This window comes from Chiloscyllium plagiosum, unplaced genomic scaffold (assembly GCF_037043375.1).
Source record: "Chiloscyllium plagiosum isolate Xiang-an unplaced genomic scaffold, Cpla_swu_hap1 HiC_scaffold_24, whole genome shotgun sequence".
NCBI classification, from domain to species: Eukaryota; Metazoa; Chordata; class Chondrichthyes; order Orectolobiformes; family Hemiscylliidae; genus Chiloscyllium; species Chiloscyllium plagiosum.
The window spans coordinates 59,475,959-59,492,292 of NW_028270162.1; the positions used below are offsets into that span (position 1 = coordinate 59,475,959).

Here is a 16,334-nt window from a genome sequence, read left to right on the forward strand (position 1 = left end):
CACATAAATGTTTTGCATAGAGCTAATGTCGGGAATAAAAGTGAGGTGAAAAGGATACTTTACAGCCACTGGAACGCCTGCCAGAAAAAAAACAGAAAATACTGAGCAGCTCTGTGGGAGAGTAACAGTTCAAAGTTTAAGCTACGTGACCTTGCATCAGAACTGGGCCACAGAGCTAGCTCCGCCTATTCCTCTGTGGATTTCCAGGGTTTGGCTGTATCCGTTTGTCTGATTCCGGCCTTGTGTGAAAATGCCCTTCCTCGAGCTGGAGAGTAACCTGCCAGCAAGCCAGTTCTCCGACCAACTGCTCAGCAAGCTGTGCTGTGCAGCCGCCAGTATCCTGGACAAGCCCAAAGAGGCAAGTTCACCCAGTTCTAAGGGAAACGCTGAGACTCTGCTCTCACAGAGGGACTGACTGGGGGAGCTGCACTGTCTCAATGAAACTACCACTTCGCAGTTCACACCGTTTCTGCAACTCCCTCTGGCGGTAACTTTACTATGATTCCTTAAAACAGTGTCAGGCTGAAGCAAGAGCTCTGTAGAATTTGTGTTTGTATTTGATTGGCACCGTGTTTGTAGCATCTTTAATATTAAAGCCAGGATCTCTGATGCTAATCATAGAATTCCCGGAAGTGTGGGAGCAGACCATTTGGTCCATCGAGTCCACACTGACCCTCTGAGGACCACCCCATCTAGACTCAACCCCCTACCCCTATGACCCTGCATTTCCCATAGCTAACCCACCTAGCTGGCACATTCCTGGACACAGTGGGTAATTTAGAATGGCCAATCCACCTAACCTGCACAACTTTGGACTGTGAGAAGAAACCAGAGCACCCAGAGGAAGCCCACACAGCCACAGGGTCAATATGGAAACTCCACACAGTGTGGAGGGTGGAATCAAACCCCCCCCCCCGGGTCCCAGAGCTGTGAGGCAGCAAGGTTAACCATGGCACCCTAATGCTAATGGATTCACTAGTAGAACAAACAAATGAAACAGAGCCATGGCAAAGTTTAAGAATGGGTTGGATAATTACCTAGACATTTCAAGAGCGAAATTAGTTCTTGGGCAGTGTGCAGGAATTAGCTAAGATCTGGATTCTCGGGCCTGGCTGGGATTTTGTTAGTTCATAATGAAGTGTACGTTCTTTCCTCTGTATAAGGAAGTCACACCACTTAGTTAATTAAGTACAGCCCAAAGAGCATGCTGCAGGTTAACAGAAACCAAGCTTCAGTCAGTACCTTTTATCGCAGTGTGAACATTCAGCGTTTAACTTGACAAAATGGTAATAGCTATCAGCATGAAGAACTGCTAAGTGGCTCACCCATTGTTTTGATGTGGAAGTGTTGGTGTTGGACTGGAGTGGACAACGTTAAAGATCAAACAAGACCAGCTTATAGTCCAACATGTTTATTTGGAAGCTAGTGCTGTGTGACTTTTAACTTCACCCATTGTTAAAAGATATTACTTCCCTTCCCATCTCCCGATTCCCTTCCCAACCCCTCCAGCTCCCTTCCATTTCACTTATTGACCCTTCCTTCCAGCCACCAACCAGATTCAATCTTCCTATTGAGCAGCCAGGCCATAGCCTCCACCTGTGTTCACCTTTCACTACCTCATCACTCCACTCCTTTCCCAACCCAAAACCCTCCCCCACCTCCCCCCTTTATCTGCAGCTCCCCTCACCCCCACCCCCAGTCCTGAACAAGGGTTATACTGGAAATGTTGACTTCTCCACCTTCTGATGCTGCCTGGCTTGCTGTGTTCTTCCAGCCTCCTACCTGTCTAAGATGATGAACAGTGCGAGACATTCAAGGAGATATTCAATTCCTCTACACTAAGGTTATTCCAGAGAGGAAGAAAGATTGTAGGTGTGTGAAAAACCCCTCATGGCTAAGCAAGGAAGTTAAAGATAACATACGGGTAACAAAATAATATTGATCAGTGGCTGGCTGGAGAATTGGGAACTTTTAAAGATCAATAAAAGGTTACTAATAAAAAAGTCATTAAAAAGCAAAGGTTAATTATGAAAGAAGACTCACACAAAGTATAAAAGCAATAACAAAAAACTTATATAACAATATAAAAAGAGAGTAAGCTAAAATGAATGTTGGTCGAAGAGGATGATACTGGGGAATTAATTGTGGAGAACCCAGAAATGTCAGAGGGAGTAAATCAATCTATTTCCTCAGTTTTCATGGTGGAGAACACCGAAACTATCCCAGCAGTAACAGGTAATGCAGAGCCTTGAGAAAAGGAGGAATGTAAAATAATTGACATAACTCTTTGTTAGGGTTAGTACTACTGGAGTAATGCATATTGGTCCCTTTAATTGAAGAAGGATATAATTGTATTGGAGACAGTTCAGAGAAAGTTCATTAGATTAATTCCAGAGATGAAAGGCTTGCCTTATGAGGGCAGACTGAGCCATTTCGATCGATACTCACCAAAGTTTAGAAAGATGAGATCTATAAGACCATAAGACATAGGAGTGGAAGTAAGGCCATTCGGTCCATCGAGTCCACTCCGCCATTTAATCATGGCTGATGGGCATTTCAACTCCACATCTAATTGAGATATAAAGTCATGATAATCCTATTGGACCATACAGCTGCTCTCTCAGAGAGAAACAACTGGTGACTTAACCTGAGAGTCACCAACCTGCATTTGAGAAAGACAGTCCTTCATGGTAACCTTGGTGAGTGTGGGAATTGAACCCATGCTGTTAGTATCACTCTGCGTCAGCCATCCAACCAAATGAGGTATGTAAGATGCTAAAGGGGATTGACAAACTAGATGCAAACCAGATGTTTCCCCTTGTAGGATATCCTAGAATGAGAGGTCATAGTTTTAGGTTTAAAGGTTGGCAGATTTAAAACAGAGATGAGGAAGAATTACCTCTCCCAAAGAGCTGTGAATCTGCTGAAATCACTACTCCAGAGTGCGGTGGATGCCTGGCACACAGTAAATTTAAGGAGATGGACAGATTTTTAATTAATAATGGGTAACAGGTTTATGGGGAATAAGCAGGAAAGTGGACTTGAGGCCAAGATGAAATCAGCCATGATCATATTAAATGGTGAATCATGTCCCAGAGGCTGACTGGCCTACTCCTGCTCCTCGTTCTTATATAACAGGTCTCCAGGTAGTTCACAGAAAGGCAATTAGAGAGAGTTGTGAGACACACCAAAGGAGGACGGATGATCCAGTGCTTGGACAGAGAGTTGGATTTACATAGTACTGTACCTTAAAGGAGGCAACGATGTGACATTGGTGGAAGTTTAGGTAGGGGAACTATGTGACTGAAGGTACAGTTATCAGCATTGGGCAAAGAGACAGGGATGACTGTAGTGGCCAGACTTCTAAGAATAGTTTTCACAGAATCACCGAGCTGAAGGAGAGAGAGAGATGAAAACATAGAACATGTGGGATTTAAATGCGAGGATTCAGTATTTTAGTTTGGAGGCATAGAGAAACAAAGAGCTAATGTAAATCAATACCTGTTTCAGCAAACTGTATTAGAAACCTTTATCAAATCTCCTCAGAGCCCCTGTTGTTCTGGTGAAAGTTTTAAGAATCATGTATTGTCACTTGTAACAATCTTTGCCATCTGTGTAATCATTCCAGTGAAGCTAACTGGGGTACGTTGTCTATGTCTGCTTTGTAATGCACCCAAAGGTGGGGCTGAACTGATCTCAAACCATATCAACAATGTCCCTTTCAACTTAGATGTGGAGGTGCCTGGGATGGACAAAGTTAAAAATCACACAACACCAGGTTATGGTCCAACAGGTTTATTTGAAAGTACTAGCTTTCAGAGCCCTGCTCCTTCACCAGGTAGCTACCTGACGAAGGAGCAGTGCTCCGAAAGCTAATACTTTCAAATAAACCTACTGGACTATAACCTGGCCTTCCAAATTTGTACATGTCCTGCTTGCCACCAGCTTAACCTGCATTGGGGATTTTGTGTCTCTAGAAAGAGATGAAATGTATCCATTTGTACTTCTCAAAATGATCCCAGTGTTTACATTTTGCTGTGTATCATAGTGCCATATACCACAGAATCACCCATTGCCCCCACCTATCCTGACAGGCAAGCTTGGAAATTCTGGAATTCTTCTGCCTTCCCAACTCAATTGAAACGACAATTTGTGTTTCACCTTTAACAGCTGTTTTGGGAAAATATTATAAAACAAAATATGACAGAAACAGGATATTAGGATAGGTGGGCAAACCCTGGATCAAAAAGGAGGGTTTGAAAGAACGCAAAGAGATAGAGAGATTTGGGACAGGAATTCTAGGGAACTCCAGATTCTCTCTACAGATGGTCCCAGACCTGCCGAGTTTCTCCAGCAAAGTCTTTGTTTTTGTGTGTTTTTCAGATCTCCAGCATCCTCAGTTCTTGATTATATTCTGTACATTGGATAAGTAGCCTGACAATTTTGGGATTGAAGGGTCAGGAGAGATGTTGCTGGGGTAGAACTGCCTATCTTTTTGGAAGATAATGCCAAGGGGCAGTATATAGATGGGAAACAGGAGGGACCCAAGGATTGATCCTTGGGAGAAGTTAAAGACACTCTGTGGGAAAGGCAAGAAAAGCCATCCTGGTTATAATTAGAAAACAGTGGAGCTATGCTAGTGCAGTCCCACTTAGCTGGACAATGTTGGAGAGGTTTTAGAGAAGGAGCAAAGTGTCTACTGCCTCAAAAGGTAAGTATCATGAGAAGGGGGTGGAGGAATGGTTTGTCTTTCTCACATAGGATGTCAATTGTGACTAAGCTAAGAGCCATTTCTGTAGTGCAGCAGGGTTGCAAAACCGATCGGAGGGATTCAAACATAGACTGCCTGGACAGGTGGGCACTCGAAAGAGGAGGCAAATTTAGAAAGGAAAGAGGATTGGAGATGGGGCAGAAATTTGCAAAGACAGAGATGATGAGAGCAGGTGTGAAGGAGAGGGAGATGTATCTGATACCTGTTAAAAGTATTAACTAACAAATAGGAAGCAGAAGGAAAGCGGAGTGGCAAGTAGTTTAGGATCCTCTTTAAAATATTATTCCTGAAACAAAGTTTTTCTTTTTACAGAGAATTAATGTGACCGTGAAACCAGGCATGCTAATGGCCATTGGAGGCAGCACAGCCCCCTGTGCCCAACTGGTTGTGTCTTCCATCGGTGTGGTGGGCACAGCTGAGCAGAACAAGCAACACAGTGCCAAGTTATTTGAGTTCCTCACAAAAGAGTTGGGTCTAGCCCCAGACAGGTAAGTGTGAGGATTCAGAGCCTTGTGATAGAGATCACATCTGTGCTCCTGGTGATAGCCCTCCCACATCTCTGTGTCACCGGGTTGTGGATTCAAATCTCATCCTGGAGATTTGAACACCTTATTTTTGCTGACACTTCAACGCATTATTGAGGAAATGCAGTGTTGTTCAACTTTGCATTTTCATAGGGCCTGTCACATCCTCAGGGTCCAAACCACATTGTAGCCAAAGAAGTACTTTTAAACTGTAGTCGTTGTTATAATGCAGAAAACATGGCAGCAAACTTGTGCTTGTCAAACCCCCACAAACAGCAAATGTGATGCACCACGACACTCCATCTGCCCTCTTCAGTGAATGAAAAAGATCTCATGGCATTATTTTAAAGAAAAATGATTATTCCGGGCAATCAATGCAACATTTATCTACCAACCATGATCCCTAAACAGATCATCTGGTTATTATTGTATCGTTATTTGTGGGAGCTTGCTGTGTAAACCGTTTGTAATGGTTCCCAGAACAGTAACTTCAGAAGTACTTCAAAATATTCAAATATTATTTGAGGTTTTGAAAGGCACTAAATAAATGCAAAGAAAAACAAAGTGCTGGAGAGACTCAGCAGGTCTGGCAGTATCTGTATAGAGAAAAACAGAGTTCACCTTTCAGGTTCAATGACCCTTCGTCAGAACATTCTAAATGTGAAATGAAAGGTACATGGCTGTACAACAGGAAGGGAGGAGACAGGGGAGACTATGGATTGTAAGTTTACAAGAACTGAAGTGATTTTTGATGAGAGGTAATTGTTCAAGACAAAAGAATGGGGACAAGTTGTGGTGCAGACTCAGTTTGAAATTATAACCTCGTTAAAAAGAACATTGGCCCAAGTCCCCAAGAATGTTTGAAAAAATACTCTATATTCCACTGAAACCATACAAAGATATTTCCTTTTATTAAAAAGTTGATCTTGATTTCTCAGAATCTCCATGCTCTATTCTCACAATATATTTGATCACTGTTTTCATATTGATGCCATAACGCACCAATTTGAATCAAGTATACACATCGAAAATTGGATCAACTATGGTTGGCCATTCAACTCCATAACCTGTTCCTCCAATCAGTTAGATCATCACTGATATGTATCTTAACTCTGAAGCTTTGTCTGCTTATCTCTTTTTAATAATCTTAATTATCTCCAATTAGATCACCCATTGACCAAGAAAATGGAAACTGATTATATTGCTCTGCTATATTTCCCAGAGGTATTTCAAATAGCTTCAGTATCAAGCTTGCTACATTAGCAGGATTCACTTTTTTGTCTCCAGCCAGGGTTTCATTTCACTCATGCACTGTAACCAGGATATATTTGCTTGGGTTAGTCTTCTACATATAGAAAGGCCGTGCTGCTTGAAAAGTCACTAGTGTGTATCTGTAGCAGTTGAAATAAAAGCTGTCTGCAGGTTGGGACTTATTCAAGCATTCATGGCATTATTCTTTTTGACACTGAAAATTCTGATTTAATTGGAGATTTTGGCTTTGCCATCTATCCAAATGCAGTGCACTTGTTTTTTTCACTTTCAATACCATACTTCTGAATGCATGTCACACAGCAATCAAGGTTTAAAATGTTTTAGTCTGAAGCACTGATACTGTTGGATGATTTTTTTTTTGTTGTGGGACATTTTTTGGAATAAAGGACCTACATATACTGCATGCAATAGGAATTTGAATGAGCTATCTAGCACAAAGGAGTCTGGTGTCACAATTACAAATAGAAAACACTGAGTTACTTTGCTGTAGCAAATAACATTTAGCAAAAATTGCAAATACTGTTGAATGCATCATTCTTACAGCAATCCATCCATTTGCCTAACACCATTGGCCCACATTAAGAGTTTACATTTTTATAACCTTTTCACATCCCTGCAGCATCATAAAATGTTTCACTCTCACTCAGTGCACTTGAAGTGCAATGACTGATGAAGAATATTGCAGCCATTTTGTACATAGCCAGCTCCTACGACAATGAGATAATTGATTCTTTATGATTAATAAAGTTAGAACTCATCTCTAACATTCGTGTCACCGTACAAATACCATATTCTGTGTGAATTGAATCCCTTGCCCTTGAGTTAACTGATGGAGACAATGTGGTGGCTGTGGGATTAAATTTAAGGCTGTGGGTACTGTGATTGAATTTGGATATAATGACCTCAACAGTTCATTCATCTGCTGACATTTGCTGTTGTCACAAAGCAGAACTGCTCAGAAAAGATAGTAGGGACTGAGTAGAATACCTAGGAAAGGGAGCAGTCCCATGGATGCGTACACTAGGGTCTAAAGAAGCAAACTGAAAAGAAAAATGTGGTCATTTATAGCAACTCAACTGTTACTGCACCAGGAATTAGCTAACTGACAGACCAAGGTTCAAAATCTAAGTGTGATCAGTTTTTGCATCTGTGATACTTGACTGAAACTTGTGAATTTATGAGTGGAGAAGTTACATTGTTAATTTATCTTTATCCATCCATATTAACTCCAATGACATAGGTCAATTAACTATTCTAAATTTGCTTTATTGGATGGCTTGGAGACTGTATATTTGGAGGTTTTGAAAGGGCTGTTTGTTCATAAGTCCTAAATATGCATGTCAGACCTGTTTTTAAAAGCTTGGGAAATCACAGTGAATGGGAATGTTTATGTGAACTTCCTATATATCCCATGTTGTTGTGCTAGGCATTGGGCAATAAGAATCCTAATTGATATAATTAAGTGTTTCATAACTATAATTTGCTGCTTATTAACCTTTCAATTATTTCTTTCCAGGATCCTGATTCGATTTTACCCTATAGAAAAGTGGCAGATAGGGAAAAATGGGACTGTCATGACCTTTCTGTAAATAAACTCCGGACTGAAATCTTGTGTGTTGACACATACATGTTTGTTCAAATATGTCTTGTACCACCAGCTGTGTTATTGAATGTGACACAACAGTGCCTAACATTAAACAATTCCAATAATGCAGTCAACTTTGATCTTGACATTAATTCATTGTAAAATGATTGAGAGGTAAAGAAATGAATTTGGAGTCATAGAAACCAGCTCCTATCCCAGGATTAGAGGAATCCTTGGGTTAGAGAGGGAGTTCTATATAACAATGCTCTGTAATCTATCTGTAGATACCAATGAATAAGGATCGCAATATAAATATGATGAGGGCCAATCAGCTGAAGTCGATTGCTTAGTATCTAATGTGCTTTTCACTAGCATGGAGACATTGGAGTCCATTTTGCAGCAATCAATGCTGGTTTCAACAAAGTACTCTGATTTGTAGAAATATGGAAGGTAATCCATGAACAAGAAAGGGATAGCCAATTAATGGAGGCAACTTCTTCAGGAGAAAACGGCTGGGAGAAAACTGTCACTCACCTGAAGAGAACACAGAGATTCTACGGTCAGATCGAGTTCAGGCTGTTTTCAGAGGTTAACCCCAATCATCTTTGTGGCATTGATACTGGAAAGCCGATGAGCCCTGACAACATTCCAGTGGAGTACTATCCAGAACTAGCTGTGCCCTAGCCAAGCTGTTCCAGTATAGTTACAATGATGGCCCATATCCAGCACTGTGGAAAGTTTCCCTGGTACATTCTTTTCTTCAAATCCAATCCAGCCAATTACACCAGCAGTTAACTCGCACTCATCCGTAAAGAGATGCAAGTGGTCATCAATAATACTATCAAGAGGCATTTGCTCAGCAAAAACCTGCTCACTAACGCTCAGCGTTTGGGTTCTGCCAGGGCCACTCAGCTCCTGACATCAGTAACCTTGATTTATATATGGACAAACAAGCTAAACTCCAGAGGTGAGGTGCGAGTGTCTGCCCTTGACATCAAGCCAGGTAGGATTTTGTCAAGTGTGACATCAAAACGTTTAGCAAAACTGAAGCCAAAGCGGCAATGGTTGTGGTTGTTGGAGGTCAATATTCGCAGTCATGATATTGTTGCAGGAGTCTGATGGAACATTCTACACTGCCCAGATGAGTGAGCTCTAACTACAGTCAGGAAACTCATGCATCAAGATGAAGCAGCCCAGTTGACTGTCCCTCCGTTGATGACTTTAAACATTTATTCCCTCTACACTATGGTAGCAGAATGTACTATCTACAAGATACCCCGCAGTAACTCACCGAGGCTCCTTCAACAGCACCTCCCAAGCTCTACCAACAAGAAGGACAAGGGTAGGAGTTGGATGGGAACACCAACCCTACAGGTTCCCCACCAAGCCACATACCATCCTGGCTTGGAAGTATTTCTTCACTTCCTAACAGCACACCAGATGTACTTACATCACATGGACTGCAGAAGTTCAAGAAGGCAGCTCACTACCACCTTCTCAAGAAGGTAGTTAGGGATGGACAATAAATATTAGCCCATATCCCAAATCAAAAGAAAACTTTTCTCAGTTCATTTGAAATCAGAAAAATAGTGACAACGCTAAGATTAAACTTTCTTACATGTTAAATTTTTTTGAGAAATTAAGGACTGGAGGATAACATGACACATTTTTGGAACACCTAAAGCCGATTTTGAAGATGTTTGAGTGACTTGAAAGATTGCACATGTTCACGTCATATTCAGGTACATGAGTCAATGCAGTATATTTCAGTAGCTGAAAACATTGCAGCTCTAACAAAATAAGAACAAAGATTACACATTTGGCTGACAGTGAATAAAATAAAAATTGACAATAGAGTCAAATATTCTCTTGATCATAATAGGAATTGAGATGGTATCTAATTAATGTTTTTCACAAGACCCCAGTTCGTTTACGTATGCTGGACTCATATTCTAGCATGACTAAGAACAGGATTACATATTCCCTGAAAGGATGCAGTGTTGAATGAGACTGTTGCTGATTACATCCTCAAAACAAAGGAATTCTTGTCACTATGTGTATGCTGCAAACTGAAAAGTTAACCTGAGAGACACATTTGTTGGAGGCCTAAAGAACATACCTTTGGGTAAAGGGACTAGAATCACAGGATCCCTACAGGGATTCTCTACAGGAAACAAGTCCACTCTGACCCTCTGAAGGGCATCCCACCTCCCCCTCCAAAGCCTATCCCTGTGTATCCCACCCACACATCCCTGAACATTATGGGCAATTTAGCACGGCCAATCCACCCACCCTGCACATCTTTGGACTGTGGGAGGAAACCCATGCAGACAAAGGGAGAATGTGCAAACTCAACACAGTCACCTGAGGGTTGAATTGAACTCAGGTCCCTAGCATTGTGAGGCAGCAGTGCTAACCACTGAGGCACTATGCCACCCCGAAACAATAAGCCAATATGGAAGGAGGCCCTTCCCTGGAAAAGCAGAAAAGGAATGGAAAGGAGCCTTTTTTTTGAGCTGGTAGATTTCACCAAGTTTCAGGTCACATGTGGCAACCAGGTTCTCAAAGTGAGGATCAGAAATGTCAGTGTTACTATTGATATGGTAGTCACTGACCATTAACGCGTCCATTTCCAGTCAAGGTGGGAAAGCCTGTGGGAAGGTCAATCATATCCAGATAGCAAGTGGGGATAGAGGAACTAGTGATGGCTTCAGGTCATGGCAAAGCTTCAGATTCCAGCAGTGCTTTAGTTTAAACTTGTGGGAGATCGAAAGCAAATACTGAAGAGATTCTCGAATATACACTGGATGAAAATAGAAATTGATGTTAACAAGCAGGAGGACCAAGAGTTGTACTCAAGCAGCTGAGTAAGCTTATCGAAGCCGAGAGCGATAGGGTTGATGATAAAATACCAACAACACTGTCAAAATAGAAGTCATACATTTACAATTTAATTTCAGAATTGATACAACTGCAATGTGTTTGTTATCTGTGGAGGAGTATACAAGAATTTGCTTAGTCACATTCTCTTGCTCAAAACAGCTATGAATTTGATGAGCCATTCCAGTTACAGGATTCCACTGTTAGGTCAAGTTGTCATTAATTATATTGGTAATAGTAGGAGGGAGAAATGTTGGACTGAAAGGTTTGTTTCCGTGCTGTATGACTCTATGAGAAAGAATTAGCTAAAGCAGATACTTTAAAAAGGGCTGAGTTAGAGTTGTTGGTCAGTTCGCTAAACCGAGCTTTTTTTTGCAAATGTTTCATCCCCCTACTGGATAACATCTTCAGAGCTGCGTAGCCTCCGGATAAAGTGCTGTTGTTGTGATGTGCCCAGAATTTATACAGTTCTGTCATGGTGGGTGGTTCTATTTCCAGTTTTGTACTGTAGTGGTCTGTAGATGGGGTCTATTTCAACATGTTTGTTTACGCTGTCAATGGATAAATAGCAGGCCTCCAGGAATTCCCAAGCTTGTCTTTATTTTGCCTGTCCCGGCTCTGCAAAAAAGAGGAACACCTACACAAATATTTTGCTAATAATGGGCACTCTAACAGCTTCATCCACCGATGCCTAGCATACAAACAACATCAAGAAGACACTGTGTGCCCCAAAACACTGACCACCCTACTTTATATTAGAAATGTCTCAGAACATACTACAGTCTTCTGGGAATAAGGACAGCACACAAACCAACAGTCACACTTCACCAGCTACTGTCCAAAACAAAAGACCCCATACCCACAACATGAAGGACGAATTTAATATACAAGATACCATGCAACAAATGCAAGAAACATTACACAGGACAAATGGACAGGAAATGTGCCACCACAATACATGAGCATCAGCTTGCAACAAAACAACACAGCCTCATGTCAATACATACTGACAATGAAGGACACCAATTCAACTGGGACAACGTTACAATACTGGGAAGGCCTGCTATTTATCCACTGGTGCCATAAACAAACATGTTGAAATCGACCACATCTACAGTACGAAACCGGAAATTGAACCACCCGCCATGACCGACAAAACCATATAAATTCTGTACAGATCACAGCAACAGCACTTTATCCAGAGGCTACACAACACTGAACATGTCACCAAGTAGGGGATGAAACGTTTGCAAAAAAATCAACTAGCTCAGTGAACTGACCAACAACTCTAACCACGACCCGAGCTACAGATCTTCACAAAAACCTTACACACCCTGTGGGCTGAGTTATTTACAGATGCCATCAATCAAAGTACACAGGTCATGAGGAAGTGCTAAGAAAGCATTAAAATTTTCTTTGAGCATGGAAGACAGCATGAAAAATATCAGTTGTCACAATAGTAAACATCGTTAAATCTGCAGAACAAATGATATGGAATTTCCTTGATAGCGACCATACTTATTAGCAAGTGATTGCCGATGAAGATTCCCTGTGAATTACATTGCATACAAATTTGCCAGAGGAATTACTGAGTCAACTCAGTGATGGCTGTGGTATTCAGTATTGTTAACAATGTGCTGAAGCATTCCACACACAGTAATAAACATATCAAGGCTATAACTTTAAGGATTTAAGAGTCATTATTTCACCAAGATTTAGAAAGAGCTTGTTCAAGAACAATTTCATTAAAACACAAAGAGAAAATCCATATGAAAGCAGTAGCCAAAAAGTTTTTTTGGTATCAAAAGGTAGGTGGAGATACTGAAGAATTGGTGAAAAGTTGTCATGTCAGAATAAGAAATGATCCATTCATTCCAGTCCATAAGATATTGGAGCAGAAATTAAGCCATTCAGCCAATCAAGTCTGCCCTGCCATTCAATCTTGGCTGGTAAGTTTCTCAACACCATCTTCCCGCTTTCTTCCCATAACTCTTGATCCCCTTGATACTCAAGAACCTAGCTATCTCAGTCTTAAATATACTCAGTGACCTGGCCTCCACAGCCTTCTGTGGAGGAGCAAGTGAGGACTGCAGATGCTGGAGATCAGAGCTGAAAATGTGTTGCTGGAAAAGCGCAGTAGGTCAGGCAGCATCCAGGGAACAGGAGAATCGAGGTTTCAGGAAGGGCTCAAGCCCGAAACGTCGATTCTCCTGCTCCTTGGATGCTGCCTGACCTGCTGCGCTTTTCCAGCAACACATTTTCAGCTCCACAGCCTTCTGTGGCAATGAATTCCATAGATTTGCCACTCTCTGGCTGAAGACATTTCTCCTTATCTCCATTCTAAAAGGTCTTCACTTTACTCTAAGGCTGTGCCCTTAGGTCCTAGTCTCTCCTACCAATGGAAATATCTTCCCAACATCCACTCTGTCCAGGCCATTCAGTATTCTGTATGTTTCAATTAGATCCCCCTCTCATCCTTCTAAAATCTAGTGAATACAGGCTCTGTTGAACCAATCTATCCTTATATAACAGTTCTGCCATCCCCAGTATGAGTCAAATGAACCTCTGCTGCACTCCCTCTCTTTGGAAGGGAGACCAAAATGGCAAGCAATACTTTAGGTGTGGTTTTACTAAGACTCTGTACAATTACAATAAGACATCTCTACTTCTGAAGTCAAATCCTCTTTTAATGAAGACCAATATACCATTTGTCTTCCTAATTGCTTGTTGTACTTGACTGTTAAATTTCATTGACTGATGTACTAGAACATCCAGATCCCATTCTGCACTCACATTTCCCAATATATTAGCACTCTGCCTTTCTGTATTTCACATTTACCCATTAGGCTATATCTGCCATGTTAACTCAACTTGTCTAGATCACCCAGAAACCTTCTTGCATCCTCCTCACAACTTGCAATCCTACCTATTTTTGCATCAACAAATTTGGGAATATTGCATTTGGTTCCCTCATTTGTACATATTGTCGGGTCGAAGCAATGATCCCTTTGATATACTACTAGTCACTTTCTGCCATCTGGAATTAATCCTGTCTGTCAACCAATTCTAAATCATGCTAATAATCATAGAATTCATAGAATCCCTACAGTGTGGAAACAGGTCATATGGCCCAACAAGTCCACACTGACCCTCTGAAGAGGATCCACACCCCCCACCAACCCAACCTCCACTCCCGGCACCTTCCCCTGCAACCGCAGGAGATGCAAGACTTGCGCCCACACCTCCCCCCTCACCTCCCTCCAAGGCCCCAAAGGAAACTTCCATATCCGCCACAGATTCACCTGCACCTCCACACATATCATCTATTGCATCCTCTGCACCCGATGTGGCCTCCTCTATATTGGGGAGACAGGCCGGCTACTTGCGGAGCGTTTCAGAGAACACCTCTGGGACACCCGGACCAACCAACCCAACCACCCTGTAGCTCAACATTTCAATTCCCCCTCCCACTCCACCACCTATCACATTTCCGACGCCCCTCCCCCAAGTCCCTCCTCCCTACCTTTTATCTTAGCCTGCTGGACAAACTTTCCCCATTCCTGAAGAAGGGCTTATGCCCGAAACGTCGATTCTCCTGTTCCCTGGATGCTGTCTGACCTGCTGCGCTTTTCCAGCAACACATTTCCAGCTCTGATCTCCAGCATCTGCAGACCTCACTTTCTCCTCTGAAGAGGAACCCACCTAGACCTATTCCCTATTACTGTACATTTCCCTTAACTAAAGCACCTAACCTACACATCCCTGAACACTACGGGCAATTTAACATGGCCAATTCACCTAACCTGCACATCTTTAGATTGCGGGAGAAACCCACGCAGACACAGGGAGAATGTGCAAACTCCACACAGATGGTCGCCCGAGGCTGGAATTGAACCTGGGTCTCTGGCGCTATGAGGCAGCCATGCTAACCACTGAGCCACTGTGCCACCCCACATATTATATGGAACATGAACTTGGAATTAATACATTAATATATTAGTTCCAAGTCCATGTGCTTTAATATTGCCCATTACTGCTTAATAGAACCTTCTTGAAATCCCAAATCATCACACCCACTGGTTATTTATTTCCTTCCTATCTATTCTACTCATTACATCCTCATCAAACAACAGATTAGTTAACTACATTTTTCCTGTCATATGCCAGTTGACTTTGTCTCATCCCATTAATGCTTTCCAAGTGTTCTGTTCGCACATCTGCATCCACCTCTTTTTGTCATTTATATACATGGTTTGGATGTGAATATAGGAGTTGTGGTTAGTAAGTTGCAGATGTCACTAAAATTGTTTGTGTAATAGCAGCAGCGAAGAAGGTTATCTCAGAGTACTACGGGACATTGATTAGATGGTCCAAAGGGCCGAGGAGTGGCAGATAAGAGTTTAATTTAAATAAATGTGAGGTTCTGCACTTTGGTAAGGCAAATCAGGACAGGACTTATACATTTCATGGTAATGTCTTGGGGAATGTTTCCAAAAAAAAGAGTCCTTGGGGTGCAGGTTCAGTTCCTTGAAAGTGGAGTCACAGGGTGATGACAAAGATGTTTGGTATGCTTGCCTTTATTGGTCAGGACATTGAATATGTGAGTTGGGAGGTCATGTTGCAACTGTACAGGACATTGGTTAGGCCATTTTTGGAATACTGTGTATGATTCTGGTTTCTCTGCTATCGGACGGATGTTGTGGAACTTGAATGGGTGCAGAAAAGAATTACAAGGACGTTGACAGGGTTGGAGGGTTTGAGCTATAGAGAGCGGCTGAACTGGGCTGGGGTTTTCCCTGGCACTTTGCAGGCTGAGGGGTGACCATGTAGAAGTTTATAAAATCATGAGGGGCACAGATTGGATGAATAACCAAGGTCTTTTTTCGAGGGTAGGGGAATCCAAAAATAGAGGGCATCGGTTTAAGGTGAGAGGAGAAAGATTTGAAAGGGCGCTTAGAGGGTGGTGCATGGATGGAATGAGCTGCCAGAGGAGGTGTGGAGGTAGGTATAGTTTCCATGTTTAAGAGGCATCTGGATGGGTACATGAATAGAAAGGTTTCAGAGGAGTATGGACCAAATGCTGGTAAATGGGACTAGATAATTTCGTTGATATGGATCAATTGCTATATCAGTCTCACATCTGCACCATTGTACAGGATGAGCCAAAGGGCGGCAAGTTAATGATATTTGACAGCTGCATGAGACAATTATAGGTTGGACTGAAGGGCTGCAATTGCTGACGGTATTCCACAAGCTGCACGTCCTTGAATAAAATTCCTTTACCAGCTGAAGATGGCAGCTG

General features: G+C 42.0%; 1 protein-coding gene across 1 annotated transcript; it reads left to right on the top strand.

Annotated features, from left to right (window-relative positions):
* The first annotated feature begins 200 nt into the window (after positions 1 to 200).
* On the top strand, positions 201 to 8,286 carry ddt (D-dopachrome tautomerase). The gene is made up of 3 exons (XM_043716153.2): positions 201 to 358; positions 5,084 to 5,259; positions 8,084 to 8,286. Exons 1-3 carry the CDS (start codon positions 251 to 253, stop codon positions 8,154 to 8,156), a joined length of 357 nt encoding a protein of 118 aa, XP_043572088.2. The 5' UTR covers positions 201 to 250; the 3' UTR covers positions 8,157 to 8,286.
* Positions 8,287 to 16,334: the final 8,048 nt, after the last annotated feature.

Excerpts from the sequence above, each read along its gene's own strand:
- ddt (XM_043716153.2), top strand. The coding sequence starts at position 251 with ATGCCCTTCCTCGAGCTGGAGAGTAACCTGCCAGCAAGCCAGTTCTCC. Across the intron at positions 359-5,083 it reads TCCTGGACAAGCCCAAAGAG|AGAATTAATGTGACCGTGAA; the intron begins GCAAGTTCACCC and ends TTCTTTTTACAG. Across the intron at positions 5,260-8,083 it reads TTGGGTCTAGCCCCAGACAG|GATCCTGATTCGATTTTACC; the intron begins GTAAGTGTGAGG and ends ATTTCTTTCCAG.